General features: G+C 43.2%; 1 protein-coding gene across 13 annotated transcripts in view; it reads left to right on the top strand.

Annotated features, from left to right (window-relative positions):
- Positions 1-19,212, top strand: part of GALNT3 (polypeptide N-acetylgalactosaminyltransferase 3) — a 296,872-nt gene that overhangs the window by 112,051 nt on the left and 165,609 nt on the right. For all 13 annotated transcript variants that reach the window (XM_029605654.1, XM_029605651.1, XM_029605645.1 and 10 more), the window contains one exon: positions 3,303-3,475. In XM_029605654.1, the coding sequence (XP_029461514.1) occupies positions 3,303-3,475 (173 nt within the window). The remainder of the gene's footprint in view (positions 1-3,302; positions 3,476-19,212) is intronic.

Genomic DNA, 19,212 nt, shown 5'->3' with positions numbered 1-19,212 from the left:
GCTGATGGGAGGCAACACATCTGTGTAAATCGGGGATGCATCTGTTTCCCTACCTTGGCTAGTCAAGAGCACATCTAAAGGTGATGCTAAAAAATCAATGAGTAAAACCTTCTATGTGATGGAACAGTTAGAGTTCTTCATAAACTATTTCAAGTCCTACCTGAGAAGTCATCTCAGTTGGAATTTATAGGAGTGCTTCTAGATGTGACTTGGACATGAGAGAATTACCACATTGATATCCACAGCAGAGAAGATAAGAGCGAGTCAGCATAGGACATGTTGAAGTTGTTAGGCCTCATGGCATCAATAGTACATGTTACTCCCTTGGCACATCTTCACATGAGAAGAGTCCAATGGACCTGGAGATTGTAGTGAAACCCAGTCATTTAATATCTTAAGGATAGCATCTACTTCACCGAGCCTCCGGTGGCTGATTCATTCTAATCTGGCCAGCGGAATACCCTTCTAAATTCCTCCAGTACAAATTGTTCTAACTATGGATGTATCCAGCCTGGTCTAGAGAGCCATCATGGAGGGACTCTGCATCTATGACCTTTGGTCTGCTTAGGAAAAGCTTTGTCAGATAAACGTTCTAGAGCTAAGGGTGGTAGGATATGCTATAAAGGCTTTTAGGGATTGGTTAGCTGATGGTGGCTATCTAGCCAATGATAAATTGAATAGCAATATTCTATGTCAACAAGCATGGAGGAATGGAATCATACCTCCTATGTGAGACTGGACCACTTTTTCACAGAATGGTCCTCTAGAGCCATGTATATGGCAGGTGAGAAGAATGTCCAGTCAAACTGGGGAAATCTCCAACTTTCATTGCTCAAGATCGGGCACTATTCCAACATTGGGTCCTTGATCTTAACAGCTTGGATGTTGAGAGAGTATCTCTGCAACCGTTGAGTCTTCCTGAGTATGCTGTTCTGGCTTCCAAGAAGGATTCTGTGAGGAAGTCCTATGATTTAAAGTAAAGGAGATTTGTCAATTGTGTGAGGAAAATGCCCTAAATCCTTTCTCCTGCTTCACACAAAAAACTGCTTGATTTCCTTCTGCACCATTCCAAATCATGTCTTAAGATCAACTCATGGTTCATCTTAGTGCAATTGGGGCTTACCACTGCAGTACAGAAGGTAAACCCACCTCTGTGCAGTTAGTAGTTGTCTGTTTCATGCAGGGCTGGCTTCACTTGAAGTCTCCCATTGAGTCTTCGGCTATGTCAACAGATCTTAATGTAGTATTAACCCTGTTGATTTAAGCTGTCTTCAAGGCTATAGATTTCTGTGAGCTGAAATTACTGACCAAGAAGGTCATATTTTTAGTGCAGAATTGGTGATTAGGCCATAGTGAATTATTTACCTTTATATTAAGTTTTTCAATAATAGGGAGTTTTAGCATACACATCCTAAGGTAGTTCCTTTCTAAAGTAGTATCTTGACTTCCTCCTTAACCAGTCAATCATTCTTCCAACATTCTTTCCCAGGACATGTGTCCACAAGGGTGAACAAGCACCATGCAGTTTGGACTGCAAGCGAGCTTTGGCCTTCTATCTGGAGTAGACTGAAGGCTTTAGAAAGTCCACTTGGCTTTTTGTTTCTTTTTACACCAACAGACTTAGAATTGCTGTTGCCAGTGTGCTTTTTCTAATTGGCTAGCAGATTGCATTTCCCTTTGTTATACCCAAGCAGGCCAGAGTCTGGTGAGCCATGTCGCTCATAGTGTCAGCCATAGGGCATGTTCACAGTTTTTAGAAACTTTGAATTCAAACTTCCATATCATGCTCCATCTGATGTTGCCCGTCTGTGATGACTGACCACCTCCTGTCCTCAGAACACTTATTACAGGTAAATGACTCTGCTTTATGAAAGATATTAACATTTTAAATATATATTAAGGGGGGGGGCAATAAACAAAATCGTATATGCAGAAAAACACAGCATTTGAAAATTGCTTCCCTTCATGAACATGGCTAAAAATATGCACACTGGATGACAGCTTGTGTACTTGAAAGTGGGAGTTGCTTGAGATGGATATAGGGATGTACATGTGGTGATTTCATTTTGAAATCACTGTGCAGACTTTTGAATGCATACTTTGCATCCTCTTCAATGCAGTGCAAACTACGCAGCTATTTTACCTATGGTGTGAATGCTGTCTTGAATTTTCAAAGGGAAACTTTATGGGTTTTTCATGCTCTCTTCAGGATTTGATTATTGTCCTCTGTGAGCATAATTTTCAAAGAGATTTCTATGGGTAAAGCAGTACTTTACTTGCAGAAATGGCGCTTTACAAAATTATGCAACCAGTACATGTGTAAAACACTGCATATACACTGTACATGCATACTTTTACACTGGGGTGGTGTCTGGGTAGGATTGAGACTTGCATGCATACTTTTGATTTAAAAAAGTGTGTAAATTCTCTCAGCAAAACTATGAGCATCTAAAAGCATATTTTTATCAGGATAATGTTCAAAGCTGACTTATGGGCAAAAGTAATTGAAAATTGGTGTAACTTATGTGGTTATTTGCCAGCTAACCTATTTTTACTGTTAAACGTTACCCCCTAAATGCATAGCTTTCCTTAATTCATGTCACTATGACAACTCATTAATTCTCTTTATTGTTTCTTGTATAGTTTTAACTATGTATAATTTTAATTTTAAAACAGATAATTAATTTATATCATATCATTCAGTAATGTATTTTTCCTTCTAATTGTTATGTAGAGAATGTGGCATTATGGATGACCACTAGATGGCCTCACTCTGGTAAATTCTTTGAACTGTGTTAATGGAGAGAGTAGTTGATCCTTTAAGTAGAAAATCTCCTTTAAGAAAAATGAGGAGCAGAATCCAGTAGAAGGATTGTTTAATCCGGTATAAAAGGGATGGTTGAGGATTTTGTCTGGAGGAGTTTAAGATAGTTGGAGAGAACCCATTTGGGGAGTGGGTTCTCCTCAGGGCCATGTAGTGCATGATGTGGTACATCATTTTGTGCTCAGTATATCTTTTTATGTAATACTCCTTGTGCCTGACCCCTAGGAAAAAGCAGAATATCAAAAACATATTAATAAATATAAATTTCCAATAGAGGGCCTAAGAAAGCTACTTCTGTTTACATGTTGTCTCTTGGCTTTGGGTGTCATCTTTAGATAGAACAGTTCCTATATTTATTACAAACAGTGGTTGGAGAAGATTAAAGAAATTGTGCTTAAGATAAATTATGCACTAGAATAGCTATAGTCTATCACTAATGATATAAATTGTTTCATTCAAGTTTTTTTTTGTTTTCCAGATGTATTGAACAAAGGTTTAAGCGTTGCCCACCTCTTCCCACTACTAGCATCATCATTGTTTTTCATAATGAAGCCTGGTCTACTTTATTGAGAACGGTTTACAGTGCAATGTATACCTCTCCTGCTATATTACTGAAAGAAATCATTTTAGTAGATGATGCCAGTGAAGATGGTAAGACCAGTGTTTACTTAGATTTCTTCCTCTTCCATGTAGAAGATGTAGTGCATTAGAGATGTGATTCGGCCAAACCTTTTGGTTTGGCCTTCGTTATCGGCCCACCATGGAAAATTTCATTTTCCGCAGTTTGGGCCGATTTTTTTTTTGGCTGCCCTGAAACAAACCCCCCCCCCCCACCCCAGCTCTTCAAATTTAATTAATTGCAACCCAACACCCCTCCCCACCAAGACTTGCCGAAAGTTCCTGGTGGTCCAGCGGGGGTCCCGGGAGCGAGCTCCCACTCTCGGGCCATTGGTTCCCAGTAAACAAAATGGCGCCGGTGGCTCTTTGCCCTTACTATGTGACGGGGGCTACTGGTGCCATTGGTCGCCCCTGTCACATGGTAGGAGCAATGGATGGCCCACATGCTAAGGGCAAAGAGCCACTGGCGCCATTTTGATTAGTGGCAGCCAACAGCCCGAGTGGGGAAGATCGCTCCCAGGATTCCGTTGGACCACCAGGGACTTCTGGCAAGTCTTGGGGGGTCGGTAAGGTGTGGGGGGGGGGTGCAATTAAATTTGAAGGGTTGGGGTGGGTTTGTTTTGTTTTTGTTTTTTTGTTAGTGCCCTCCCCCCCCTCCAAGAAATGATGATAAAACCACACTAAATTTCGTGGGTTCTCCTATCGTTTCGGCAGCCCACCCGAAATGCAATGAAATATTGTCTTTTCCTATTTCGTTGCAAACAAATGCAAATCCCTATAGTGCATTACTACTGTATTAAAAAAATCACAATATTTTATATAACTTGTTTATCAATTTAATGTATTTCATTCAAAATATTTTGCAGTTGTATGTTACCATAAAAGGTATGGTAATACCATAAAAAGTGTAGGTTCTACTGTCAGCACTCCCTCAGTACTGAGGGAGTGTTGACAGCAGAGCCTGTCTCTGCTGTGGTAAGCTGGACTTGCTGGGAAAGAGCACTTAAATCCTGCAAAAAAAAAAAAAAAAAAGATTGGTTAAACTATTACTGTGTGCTAGTTATTTATTGCCCACTTTTAATACATCAACAAGAAAAATATCCTTTTGTACATAGCTATATTGGAAAGGAAAAAAAAAAATCAAAATATGGGAGCATATTCAAAAGAAAAAAGAAAGTCTGCATCGTTGCATAGCAGTCCATCATAGCAAGGGAAGGGTTACACAATTCCAAGCAATATCAGATCAAAACAAATCTAGTAACACAGGAAAATAATTCTGTTTTATAATTTAGAGTATGCAATGGTCACTTACTTGATCTGAAAAAGTGAGATAACTTTCCTGGGAAAGAAGTCAGTGTTTGATTCCAAATCACCCCAGTCACATTTTTGATCAGGAGGAAAATCTTCAAAATAAGTCAGAGATATAGAGTAATGTACAATAATGTGTAATTAACCTTGATTTTACTGACCTATTAATTTTGGAACTGTTGCTGGTCATTCACAAACTAACATTGGACATCTAATGATCAAATTTAAAAACCTTACAGGTAGATTTTAAAAGCCTTGCTCTTGCAGAAACGGCCCCATACATGTGTATGTGGGCTGCGCACGAGCAACACAAATTTTAAGAAGCTGGTAAGTATGCATGCAGAAAAAGGGGTGGGGTATGGGCATTCTGGGGTGGGGCCAAGACTTAGCTGCGTAACCTCAAATTTTGAAGACTGATCATGGTACGCATTGCCATGTTACCTGCGTAACTTTACTGCTGGTCCTGATGAGGAGCAAGTCTGGAGATCTCGAGCCAAAGGGATCTAGAACACAGGGAGGAAGAGACAATATGACATACGATATATCTCCCACTGTAAGAGGTGCTTATTATAGTGGTATTGTATCCAGCAATAATGGTGAACTTAAAGCTTGGAGTACGATTAATGTTAATATGATGTTTTGACTTTGTAATGTTACTTAGTACTTCAGAATTTATCTATTAATCAGGATTGTTCTTGATATGTAAACTGATATAAGCATAAATTTTAAAAAAAAGTGCACTTTCAGTTCAGGGTGGGTTTTTGGGGCGGAGCGGTGTTACATTGGGCGCAAGGGTCATTAGACCATTGTAACACTGCAGCCTCCCCAAAACCCACCCTGAGTTGAAATTGCCCCTCTTACAGTGGGAGATGTATAGTGTCATATTATGTCTTCCTCTCCTCTCTCAGTACATGCATTTATGGGGCAAACGCAAGCTCCTTGTAAAATGTACCTGTTACATTTAAAGGATACTTAATAAATTTAAAATTCCTAATCTTCTATCATTTTGCCTGATGCCTGGTAAAATGATAGAAGCTATTCTTAAAAATTACTGGTCATATAGATGGACGTGGATTCATGGGGAAGAGTCAACATGGTTTAGTAAAGGGAGGTTTTGTCTTATCAATACTTTAGATTTTTTTGAAGATTTACTTATTTATTTAAACAATTTTTATATTCCACTTTTTTTTACTAGGAGGTAAGCAAAATGCTTTACATAATGAACAATCTTTCACAATACCAACTGGCTCCCCCAATTGCAAATTTTTTAAGACACCTCAATTGACAGTCATAATGGGCTTCATTGTACAATAAAGATTCACTTCATTGCTCTGCCTTATTTATAATCATAGGTCAATTTTAGTTGTAAACTTTTTGTTTTTTGTAATTTTTCTTGCTGAATATACCTTCACCATTAAAAGTTCAAACATTGATCCAATCAATCATAAATCAAAATCTCTGTGAGACTTATCTTGTCTGAAATGCAAACACGTTAGTGCCGCACATCTTGCTGTTCAACGGTGCCAATGCCCGACACGGGGCCATGTTTCGGACAACGGAGTCCTTTTACGAGGGCTATTTCTGTGTCAGATAATAATAAATAAAAATACACAACAAATGCTGGATTAAGGTGATACAGTCCAAAAATCTCAAAGCGGTTTATATGTCCAAAAGTTCTTTATTCAAAAGTGGCAACTCCACTGTATAACATCGGCATAATTTTTCACCAAGGGTCCCCCCTTTCCCCTTTCAGTGGAGTTGCCGCTTTTGAATAAAGAACTTTTGGACATATAAACCGCTTTGAGATTTTTGGACTGTATCACCTTAATCCAGCATTTGTTGTGTATTTACATTTTGTTGAATGCTGGCTCCTGCTTGGTTGCTTGTAGATAATAATAAATGCCATATTAGTACAACATAAAAATGTTTCACAGAACATCACTCAGAGCTTCACAGATCACACTTACTGCTTTGGATCCTGTACCTTCTTGGAATTCCACAGCGTTTTTTAATCACTTCTCTTCCGGTCCAGCCCGGAACCGTACTATAAATGATACTGCTCTCCTACGTCACTTACCACCTGACTGCTTCTAAGTCCAAATAAGGTTGGTGATGTCACACAACAATGGTCAACCCCTGATGTTAATTTAAAGAATGCCACTCTATCGCTGAGTTTAGGCCCGCCGGAGTCACTGTATTCATTCGGAAGATCCACTGTGATTCCCGCTCATTCAAAACTTTATTAGGATCACCGCCTATTATGATGGTCAATTGAGGCGTCTTAAAAAGTTTGCAATTGGGGGAGCAAGTTGGTATTGTGAAAGATTGAATGTAAGCAGCGATCCCCGACCAGACAATGATCAGCACTTTCCAAACGTATTGTTACATAATGAACATACATAATAACAAATTAAGATAATGAATACAGACAATGATAAACAGAGTAGATTAGGAAATAAAATATAAAAACATAAGGATAGACAGCGTAATTAAAATCCAAAGAAAGAAAATCAATATTAACTGAGTGTAAAAAGCTTGTAATAAATATTAAAACAGGTCTACAGCTTGATGAGCTAGTCAGCGAAGGTGGGAGTTGAGTTCTCATTTGTTATTAGGGAATGCCTTTTCGAAAAGATAGTTTTTCAAATTCCTTTTGAATTCTTTCTTACTGAAGGAATTTCTAATACTGTCTGGGACTGAATTCCAGAGTAATGGTCCAGCAAACCAAAAAAGCTCTCCTTTCAGTGATCTCTAAACGTGCCATCTTTATGATGGGTATTTCTAAAAGGTTTTTATTGGCAGAGCGAAGGCTTCTTGCTGGTTTATAGATGTGTAGCTGTGAGCTAAACCATGAGACCGGAGTCATCATTCAGTAAATTATAGATCAGTGAAAGTGTTTTGTATTTTATTCTGGTGTCTATAGGTAACCACTGTAGGGAATAGAGAATCGGGGAGATATGTTCTTTGCAGGAGGTTCCTGTGAGAACTCGTGCTGCAGCATTCTGGATCAGTTGAAGTGGGTGGAGGGCGATTTGTTGGAGATCAATAAATAGTGCATTGCAATAATCTAGGCTGCTGAAAATTAAAGATTGAAGAATTATTCTGAAATCATTTAGAATCGGTTGAAGCCTTTTCAATATGTGCAGTTTGTAAAAAGAATTTTTTACCAGGGTGGATATATGAGTGATCATAGAAAGGCGGGAGTCGATAATTACTCCGAGGTTATGTGCTTTATTAGTGATTGGAAGGGGAATGCCGTTTAGGATGACAAATAGATTATTTCAGTTTTGGAGATGTTGAGTTTTAGGCGGTTATGAGAGAGCCAGGCTTTTTTGAATGAGAGGGTATAGGACCATGAGGTTGAGAAGGGGATGTAGAACTGTATGTCATCCGCGTATATTTTAAATTAGATATTTAAGATGTCCAGTAAGTGGCATAACGATAGGAGATAGATATTGAATAGAATAGGGGAAAGTGACGAACCTTGGGGCGCACCAGAGGGACTAGAGTAGACTTCGGATGAGAAGGCCCCTATATGGATTTGGCACTGTCAGTTAGTGAGAAAAGAGTTGGAACCATTTATAAACTATCTCTGAGATACCAATTACTTGTAGTCTGGATAACAGTATAGTGTGATCTAGAATGTCAAAAGCCGCTAAGATGTCCAGTAAGACTAAGATGTAATCTTGGTTGGAGTCAAAGCCTCTTAGGGTGGTATCCAAGGAGGACAGGAGCAATGTCTTAGTGCTATGTTTTTTTCTGAAGCCATGCTGGTTGGGGTGTAAAATTTCGTTGTCAGAGAGAGATTCATTGAGTTGAAACAGTACAGCGGACTTGGTTATTTTGGCCAGGGTCGTAAGTGATGCAATTGGTCATAGATTGTTGAGATTAAAGAATTCTTCATTTTGCCTTTTCTGTATTGGTAGGATGCAGGTCAGTTTGAAATGGTCTGGAAAAATGCCTGAGTTCAAGGATTGATTAGTTTCCTTAGGTATTCATGAGTAGTGGAGGTTAGTGATTTGAGTAGTAGTCCATGGCACGGGTTGAAAGGAGTGAAGGAAATCTTTTATTATTGAGGATTTGATAGAGGGTGCTAGTGTCCAAGGGGGGGAGAATGCCAACCAGGTACTGTTGCTTTTATATTTGTAGGGGATCCCTGGGGTAAGATAGGTTTAGGAATTCTGTGGCAATGTCAATTATTTTCTGTGTGAAATGTCTTGCAGTTTGGTTGCACAGATTGTTGTTAAGTGTATGTAGGTTGGGAGCAGATGAACATGTTAGTCTTTTTACGGTGGCAAATAAGGTGGCACTGTTGCCATCAGCTGCTTGGATATTAGAGAAGTAGACATTTTTCTTTGCTAGATTGACAGCTCTGATATATTTTCTGAGGCTACTATGATATTGATTGTTAAGACTTGGAGTTTTTAGCTTTCTCCACTTGCGTTCAGCTTGTCATAATTTGGTTTTGTGTGCTTTTAATTTTGGGGTATACCAGGGAGCCATATGTTTTGTTGTTTGATGACATATGGAAAGGGGGGCAATCACATCTAAAGTCATCGTTACAGTATTATTCCAGGTTTCTACAGTTGCGTTGACATGTTCTGAGAGTTATTCAGGAAGACTGTTGGCTAGAAGCGAGGCAAATTGATAATGCATGATTTTTTTGCATTTATATAATGGGAGAGGGGTTCGAATATTTTGCAATATTAAGGGGGCAAGACAGGAGATTGATTTGAAACTCGATAAGACTATGGTCAGACCAGGGAATGGGTGATACAGTTAGTTTAATGTCAGCAGATTTTATAAACTCCTCGTGTGGAATATTTGATCTAAAGTATGGCCTAATTTGTGAATGGAAGCTGAAATATTGTAATGCCATCCTAGGCCAGGGAGAGCATCAACAAAAGTGGAAGCGGTCACATGTTGGCTTAAATTGTCAAAATTAATATTAGTCTCCTGCTATTATGGTTCTAGTAAGATCTAATGCGAGAGATGAAATAGTTTCAAGAAGGGACGAGGGATTATTATTGATTTAGTCCCCTGGGGAGAGTAAACCAGTAGAATATTTAGTACGTTTGTTGTGATCAGCAGGGGTTCAAAGGGGAGTATGTGAGGGAGGGGAGTCCTGCATGGTGAAAGTGTACTGTTGCAAATGGCTAGAAGACCACCCCTCTACAGTTGGGTCTGGGTTCAGATAATGCGGTGTATTCAGGGGGACATAGGGAATTGATAGTAACTTGGTCAATATCAGTTAACCAAGTTTCTGTGATGAGAAAACAGTCTGGTTTTGCGTCAGTCAGGATGTCATGAATAATGGCTGTTTTTTTTCCTAATAGCTTGAGCATTGCAGAGTAGTAGGGTAAAAACAAGTAGGGGAGTCATTGAGGAGCTCTGTATACTAATTAAGGACCTACAATGGTTTGTAATTGGCTTTTTTTATATGGTTTATTTCGGTAATGGGTCACCGTAAATACCTCGACCTGTTATTACTGGTATTTCCATTCTATGTTAGAAAAAGTTAAGGCGTTGAGGGTGGAGTGCCAAAAAGGAAGTTACTGCTGATCAGAGGGGAAAAATTGAAGCACAGAGAGAAGTAAGATAGATAATTAGGGAGACAGGGAGAGATTGGAAAGAATATGGTCATCAAATCCTTTGTCAGGGCATCAGTTTGATTTTTCTTGGTATTGTCGCACTTTGGGTCGCACAAAGAGGCATACAAAGTGGCGCGTGGTGCCTCTGGCATTGCTGCGGGCTGTTTAAGTTTCTGAACCAGAGTATTTATTTATTTATTTAAAAATTTTCTATACGGTCATTCAGTTATATTCCATTACAATGGTTTACAGTGAGGCACATCACTGTAAACCATTAAATTTCGGTAACAAAGTTTCATAATAAATGCTATTTGTAAAGTGTTATAAATCTTTTCCATTTACTATGTTTATCAGTCTTAGTTACATGTATAACTCTACCATAATGTATATTTTGTTTTTAAAAAGACACACAGGGGTAGATTTAAAAAAAGCGTGCCTTCGCGTACTTTTGTTGGCGCATCAGGCGCAAACAAAAGTACGCTTGATTTTAGCAGATACGCGTGTAGCCGCTAAAATCCTGGATCGGCGCGCGCAAGGCTGCCGATTTCGTGTAGCCGGCGTGCGCCGAGCCGCGCAGCCTGCTGCCGTTCCCTCCAAGGCCGCTCCGAAATCGGAGCAGCCTCGGAGGGAACTCGCTTTCGCCCTCCCCTCACCTTCCCCTCCCTTCCTCTATCTAACCCACCCCCCCGGCCCTATCTAGACCCCCCCCCTACCTTTGTTGGGGGATTTACGCCTCCCGGAGGGAGAAGTAAATCCCCGCGCGCCAGCAGGCCGCTAACGCGCCGAGACGCGACCTGGGGGCGGTTCCGGAGGGCGCAACCACGCCCCTGGGCCCGCCCCCGAAACGCCACGTCCCGCCCCCAAAACGCAGCGCCGATCCGACACGCCCCCGACACGCCCCCCTCGAAAAACTCCGGGACTTACGCGAGTCCCGGGGCTCTACGCGAGTCCCGGGGCTCTGCGCGCGCCGGTAGGCCTATGGAACATAGGCGCACCGGCGCACAAGGCCCTGCTCGCGTAAATCCGGGCGGATTTATGCGAGCAGGGCTTTTAAAATCCGCCCCACAATGCACAAAAAAGGTGCTGCGTGCTGATGGTCTGCTGCCAGATTTCATATTCCAGTATTCTCCGTTCTCTTTGTAGAAGGCTTGTTTGAAAAGACAGGTTTTTAAACTCTTTTTGAAAAGTTTGAAATCTCTGTGAAGTCTAGTTTCTAAGGGCATGGTGTTCCATAGTATTGGTCCAGCTAATGATAGGGCTTTATCTCTAACTTGGGTCAGTCTAGCTGTTTAATGGACGGAATGGTTAGAAGTACTTTGTTGGCAGATCTCAGGTTTCTATGTGGGACATGAACACATAGAGCTGTGTTCAGCCATTCTGCTTTTTTGTCATGAATCAATTTGTGAATTGTGCAAAGTGTTTTGTATTGAACTCTGTATTCAGTTGGAAGCCAGTGTAATTCTGCTAGGGTATCCGTAATGTAATCACTTTTTCTTTTACCAGTTAGTACCCTTGCGGCAGAGTTTTGCAGTATTTGGAGTGGTCTTATTGTTGGTTATGGTAGTCCTAGGAAAAGGGTATTACAATAGTCTGTGCTAGCAAATATTAGTGCTTGTAAGACTGTTCTGAAGTTTGTCAGTGTAAGTAACGGTTTTAATTTCCTGAGTACCATAAGTTTGGCGTATCCTTTGACTTTTAAAGAAGTGTTGTTTGAGACTGCGTTCCGTATCAATTATTACACCGAGGTTCCGTACTTTTTCGGCTAATTCTATCTTCTGATTATTTAGCAGTATTGGGGTTTGGAAGATTGTTAAGTTTTTACGTTCTAAATGTAGAAATTCAGTTTTCTCTATGTTGATGACTAGCTCCATTTGGTTTAGTAACTGTTTGATGATGTCTAGGTACATGTTTGCTAGTTTGTGTTTTTTCCATTGTGTCTTCAATGGGAAGTAGTAGTTGAATGTCATCTGCATAAATGTAGTGTATGATTCCCAGGCCCGCTAGGAAGTGGCATAGTGGCAGCAGATAAATATTAAAGAGAGTTGCGGATAGAGCTGATCTCTGTGGTACTCCTGTTTGTAGATTTACTTTCTCTGATAATACATTATTTATGCAGAGTTGGTAAAATCTGTTACTTAGGTATGATCTGAACCAGGCTAAAGGTTTTTTTTTCCTGTAGGCTTATTTCTTCCAGTCTCTTTAAAAGTATGTCATGATTTACTGTGTCAAATGCTGCTGAAAGGTCTAGCGTCATCAGGATGTAGTGTTTTCCACTATGAAATCCTCTCAGAATGTTGTCAGTCAGTGAGAGCAGCAGGGTCTCAGTGCTGTCAGGATGGGGGCGGAGCGACTGGACCCAGCGATGGGCAACGTTCAGGGTAGATGTTACTGGCTGCAGAGGTACAGTTCCAAAGTGCTTGCGGTAGGTGACAGCCCAGAAGGATGCTCCATGGGGTGGACAGAGGTGATATCCCTGGTGCAAGAATCTTGAGGTCTGCTGATGTCTGCCTGGAAAAGGGATCTGTCAGAGGGTGCTCCCAAAAGGTTGTACTGTCAATCCTGCAATGGGGGTTGGAAGTCTATTGATCTTTCTAACAAGACCTGGCTTTATTGTATTCAGCAGCCTTGCTCTTTGTGCAGCTAAGATGATAATGATTTGTTCCCTGTACATACCAGGATCATTCCAGACGGTGGGTTATGTTCCATGTCCAGCAGATGGAGTCAGAACACAAAATTCACAGGGGAGGACCCATATAACCACGCCTCCCCTGTAACAGCTCTCAGTAACGTTCTGACTCCAGCAGATGTGAGCAGGGGACTTGTGGTCCCCAGCTTGTTAGCTTAGGGCTACCTCCTCAGGGGGGGATCAAGTTTAAAAAAAAAAATAGGAAGTTTTAAATTTACAGTTTAGGTCACTTTGCTAAGGCTCCTCTTAAAGCAGGGGGAGAGCTCTCCGCTGGTGCTGGCTCATCGCTCTCTAGCCTGGTGACTTGCTGACAGGCTGTTGCCTGTTTTCTTTCTTTCTTTTCTCATTTTCCTCACTGAGGGCTCAGTTGGGGTAAGTGTATTTTTGTTTCACCTTCTTTTTCAGCAGAAGACTGCAATTTTTGGACTCCGTTCGGCTCTCTGAGGTGAAAGTCGGTAGTGCCGGCCTCTCCCTCCTGACCCAGGTTTTCCCCCCTCCCTTTTGGGGAGCGACCGACATCCCGACCTGCGGCCCCGCGAAGCACCATTCCCCGGGGCCGCCTGCTGTCGGGAGGTTAATTCCCCGTCAGTTTTTCTTTAGGTCGGTGGGGGACCGTGGCAAGCGTCCGTTGCCTGGTCGGCGCTCATTTTAGGTGCGAGCCACCTGTAGAGCCTCCCTCCCCTCTCTCTCTCTCCCTGTGGCGATGCAGTCCGCGGCGCCTTGTGAGGGCTCCGACAGGGCCGGATTATTTTCTGAAGAGGGTCTGTGCTCAGGCTGTTTCCCCGAGGGGGAATGTGTGCCAGCTACTAGGAAGGACATTCGAGCTGCAGACCGCGTGGGAAGGAAGCGCCAGGTCCCGTTCCCTCTCAACGTGGGAACGGTGGCCATTTTGTTGCAAGAGTCTGATGCCGCGCTTTCTGAGGAGGACACAGATATTCCGTTCTACACTTCTAGGCTTGTTTTGGACCCTTACTCCGAGTCTAATCCTGATAGGCAGAGGGGGATCCCCCGGGGGGTGACCCCTCAGGATGCCAGGCCTTTTCCCTGAATTCATAGTTCTGATGCACAGGGCTTTTCTTCAGAGCAGAGACACGACCTTCGGGACCTGGGGACCCTCTCCCCCCAAGATACCAAGTCCTGCTCCCCTCCTGGGTGGGACCCTTCCTCAGGCTCGCCCCCCTTTAGTAGGCGGGGGAACGGGGGCATCTCTTGGCCCTACCGGGACACCATCGATAATACAGACTTCTTTGGGGGAAGGACAATCCCAGGACCCTGACGTGGACGATCCCACCTTGGCAGCCCAGGTGGAGGGCGACGACCCTAGGGTCCTCCGCATCTTCCAAGCGGCGGAGTTAGATGACCTCATTCCCTACATCCTCCAGGAAATGGATATTCTAAGACGCGGTTACGCTTTGGATTTTGTTTGCGCTCCTCGGGACCGGTTCCTGTTTTCCCCTTGCGGGTCCTTAATCAAACAGGGAGCAGTGCGGCAGACCCTCGATCGTCTCTTTCAATTGGGGGCCATAGTACCGGTGCCAGCCGCCGAACTGGGCCGGGGGCATTATTCAATCTACTTTGACGTTCCCAAGAAGGAAGGTACTTTTCGTCCTATCCTGGACCTCAAGCAGGTCAACCGGTCCCTCAGAGTCCCTCGTTTCCGCATGGAGACACTCCGTTCAGTGTTAGCGGCAGTTCATCCGGGAGAATTCTTGGCTTCGTTGGATCTCACGGAGGTGTATCTCCACATACCAATTTGTCAAGCTCATCAGCGTTACCTACGCTTCAAAATTTTGGGTCAACACTTTCAATTTCGCGCTCTTCCCTTTGGCCTGGCCACAGCTCCACGGGTTTTCACGAAGATCATGGTGGTAGTGGCGGCAACCTTGTGCAAGGAAGGCATCCTTGTGCATCCTTACCTAGATGATTGGCTCATCTGTGCAAAGTCACGAGCGCAGTGTATCCTCGCAGTCGACAGAGTGGTACAACTTCTCCAATCTCTGGGATGGATTGTCAACTTCACCAAGAGCAGCCTGGTCCCGTCCCAGTCGTTGGATTTTCTGGGAGCTCACTTCGACTCCAAGAATTCCAGGGCTTTTCTGCATCCAGGCAGAGCTCATTCTCTGTGTCAGCAGATTCAAGGATTTATGGTGCTCGAGACGCCCACTGCCTGGGACTACCTGCAGGTACTGGGGACCATGGCCTCGACCATCGATCTGGTTCCTTGGACATTCGCGCATCTGAGGCCTCTGCAGAGATCCCTACTCTCCCGGTGGCAGCCGGTGTCGAGAGATTTCCAGGCAATCCTTCCGATTCAGAGAGGAACCTTCATCAGTCTCCATTGGTGGCTGGAACTGCGGCACCTAGCTCAGGGGGTGTCGCTGGAGGACCCGGATTGGGTGATTATCACCACGGACGCCAGCCTCACAGGCTGGGGAGCAGTCTGTTGGGACAGCTCAATCCAGGGTCGATGGACGTAGGAACAGTCGAAGTGGCCCATCAACCGCTTGGAGACCAGGGCGGTCCATCTGGCGTTACAGGGTTTCTTCCCCATAGTACGCCATCAAGCAGTCAGGGTGCTATCGGACAATGCGACTACAGTGGCATACATCAATCGCCAGGGAGGCACGAGAAGTCGGTTGGTCTCTCTGGAAACCAACAAATTGATGGAGTGGGCAGAGCTTCACCTCCGACTAGCGGCCTCGCATATAGCGGGAGTGGACAACGTACAGGCGGACTTTCTCAGCCGAGAAAACTTGGATCCCGGAGAGTGGGAGCTCTCACAGCAGGCGATGCGAATAATAGTACGTCGATGGGGGACACCGCACGTAGACCTAATGGCAACCGCCGGAAATGCAAAGGCCGTCCGCTTCTTCAGCCGCAGGCGGGAGCGCAGCGCCGAGGGCGTGGACACGCTGGTCCTGCCCTGGCCGCGCCACTGTCTCCTATATGTTTTCCCACCATGGCCCCTCGTGGGCAAGGTCATCCCCAGGATAGAGGCACACCAAGGGCCGGTGATCCTTGTGGCACCAGAGTGGCCCCGACGACCGTGGTTCGCGGATCTGCGCAATTTGACGGTGGAGGGTCCCCTTCGTCTCGGTCAGCTGCCATGTCTTCTATGCCAGGGACCAATATTTTTCAAGGAGGCAGATTGCTTCTGTCTTGCGCCTGGCTTTTGAGAGGCGTCAGTTGAGGAGGCGCGGTTATCCGGAGCCGGTTATTTCAACGCTACTGAAAGCACGTAAGATGTCCACCTCTGTTACCTATGTTCGAGTCTGGAAGGTCTTTGAGGATTGGTGTGGAGCGAATGACATTCTTCCCATGCAGGCCTCAGTGCCACATGTCCTTTCCTTCTTGCAGGCAGGTTTGGATTTGGGTCTTGCTTACAATTCTCTTCGGGTTCAGGTGGCGGCCTTGGGGGCTTTTCTTCGCAGTGGAAATAAGGAGTTTCTGTCCTCGCATCCAAACGTCTCCCGTTTCCTTAAAGGAGTGAAACACTTGAAGCCTCCGATTCGCCTACCTTGTCCGTCGTGGAATCTGAATCTGGTGCTCTGAGTCCTCTGTGGTTCGCCGTTCGAACCTCTAAGCTCGGCTACCATCAAGGACGTCACTCTCAAGACCATTTTTCTCGTGGCAATCAGTTCAGCAAGACGTATTTCCGAGCTGCAGGCCCTATCCTGTCGTGAACCATACCTTCGTTTCACGCCTGAAGGGGTTTCGCTGAGGACGGTTCCTTCTTTTCTCCCTAAAGTGGTTTCGGCATTCCACCTCAACCAATCGGTGGAATTACCATCTTTTGCCTCTTCTGAGTCTGGAGACCTGCGTAGACTGGATGTACGGCGGTCTCTGATACGCTATCTGGAGGTGTCTAATGATTTTCGGCTCTCTGATCATCTGTTTATCCTCTGGTCCGGACCCCAGAAGGGTTGCATGGCCTCCAAACAATCTATAGCGCGGTGGTTGAAGGGAGCGATCATAGCGGCGTACCTTGGCGTAGGTAAGTCCCCTCCGCTGGTTGTCAAGGCTCTTTCTCTTCGAGCCCAGGCGACATCTTGGGCGGAGAGCTCCTCCGTCTCCACTCAGGAGATTTGTAGGGCGGCCACCTGGAAGTCGATCCATACTTTTGCGAGACATTATCGCCTGGACGTCGGTGCTCCGTCGGGCGGTCAGCTTGGAGACAAGGTAATATGAGCAGGGCTGTCTGCGGCCCACCCGGGAAAGCTTTGGTACATCCCACCATCTGGAATGATCCTGGTATGTACAGGGAAAAGAAAATTATTCCTTACCTGCTAATTTTCGTTCCTGTAATACCATGGATCATTCCAGACACCCTCCCTTGGTTTGGGGGTTTGCTTGTGGGACATCCCTGCCTACCTGTCTTAACAATCTTTTACTCTGTATTTCGAATACTGTGCGTCTTTTTTTTCACGCACTGCTGTTCGCAAGTTTACTGTTCAGAATTTAGTTGCTGTTTATTTGGACAGCAGTTATTTCAATTCCTTCTTTGATTACTTGATCCCTCTGCTTTTAGTCTCTCTCTTTTGGGCTTTGTTAGTCTAGTTACTGAGAGCTGTTACAGGGGAGGCGTGGTTATATGGGTCCTCCCCTGGGAATTTTGTGTTCTGACTCCATCTGCTGGACATGGAACATAACCCACCGTCTGGAATGATCCATGGTATTACAGGAACGAAAATTAGCAGGTAAGGAATAATTTTCTTCTGCTTCTTAGACCTCCTCAGCATATGTATTTTATACTTCTTTTGTAAATTAAAACAGAAAATACTATATGGTGTTAAAAATAAACAACTCTGCCATTAAGTTTTAATTTATACAGCAGATTGTTTCATGAAAATGGGACACATTTTAATTAGAGTTTAGTACAATTTTCAGAATTTGATTACATTTATATATAGAAAAATGCTTAGGTTGTACTGCTAAGCATGGTACTTCAGTCTTTGAATATATGTAGTGTTAGTCTGATCATATTTGCTATAGCAATTGACTACTATATTTTTCAGAAATTCTTAAGAATTTAAGTGGTATTTGTCAGCAAAAGGCATCACCCTTGAGAGTGGAAAATGGTTTTTAAAGTAAAAATGCTGTGTATCTTATAGAGACAAGAAGGTTGTAGCTCCATCACAGAGAAAATACATGAATCTGATTACAAAAAAATTTCCTTTAAAAAAAAAAATAGAATATAAAAACATGGTATGTTAATGAAAGAATTTCAAAATCCTGTAGCTTAACCTTTTGTGTGACTCTGAACTACTGCTTTAAATGAGGGATTCTGTTTTGTTGTTTTGAATAGTTTTCTACAATTTCACATGGGTGTTTCCATATGCCATTCTTAGAAACCAGATGTATGAGAGGAAGTCAGTTGCAACTTATTTTTAGCGTTCAACACTAAGAATACCAGTCTTTAGAATTCAAGGCAGGAGATCTTTCCAGGCTCTATAAATCACTTTATGCAATCAACCACAGAAGAAAATTGATCTTTGGCTCCTTGCCAAAGAGCTTGAATTTTCCAGTAATGAACTTGATTTTAGAATGAAAAATAGAAATGTGAACTAATAGCCTTTTCCTTACTGTTCTTAATATTGACTATAAACTATGTAGTTGAAGCCTACTGTATCGAGGGATTTTTATTCTCCAAAGTGTTTCTCTCTTATTTTGTGTCTGATTTAAAATTTAATTTGGAAATAAGGCCTATTCTGTTTATTTGGGACTTTTAAAAATAATTTTTTTTGAATAGGCAGGGTTGTACCACCTGAAAACGCCTAAGTTCTGGCAATTAAGCAATTGTCTATTGATACATCGTTCTACAAATGATGCTTAGTGGGACATATAAAATAAATAAAAATCTTGGTGTTCTAGTGTATACTGCCATGCAAGAAGAGATCTGGATTCAGTTCCTGGACCTGGTGTTTGATTTGTTAGCTGACGGGCTCTGGGGATGCTGCACTGTAAAATAGCAATACCTAGGGATGAGAGTTAGTTTATTTGTTTTGCATGTGTATCTGATCCTGAAAGGAACTGCAATCTGTGACCACCTATGAAGGACTGTCATTGCACTTACCATTATAAAGGGTGGAATAAGAGGGCTAAAAATGATGATAGAAAACATCCAAGTAGCTGCGACTGATGCCTTACAGTGCATAAAAATAGTCAGGAAGCATTATGACTGAGCT

This window comes from Rhinatrema bivittatum, chromosome 6 (assembly GCF_901001135.1).
Source record: "Rhinatrema bivittatum chromosome 6, aRhiBiv1.1, whole genome shotgun sequence".
Taxonomy (NCBI): domain Eukaryota; kingdom Metazoa; phylum Chordata; class Amphibia; order Gymnophiona; family Rhinatrematidae; genus Rhinatrema; species Rhinatrema bivittatum.
The sequence above is the reverse complement of the archived record's forward strand: the minus strand, read 5'-3'. Positions and strand labels throughout refer to the sequence as shown.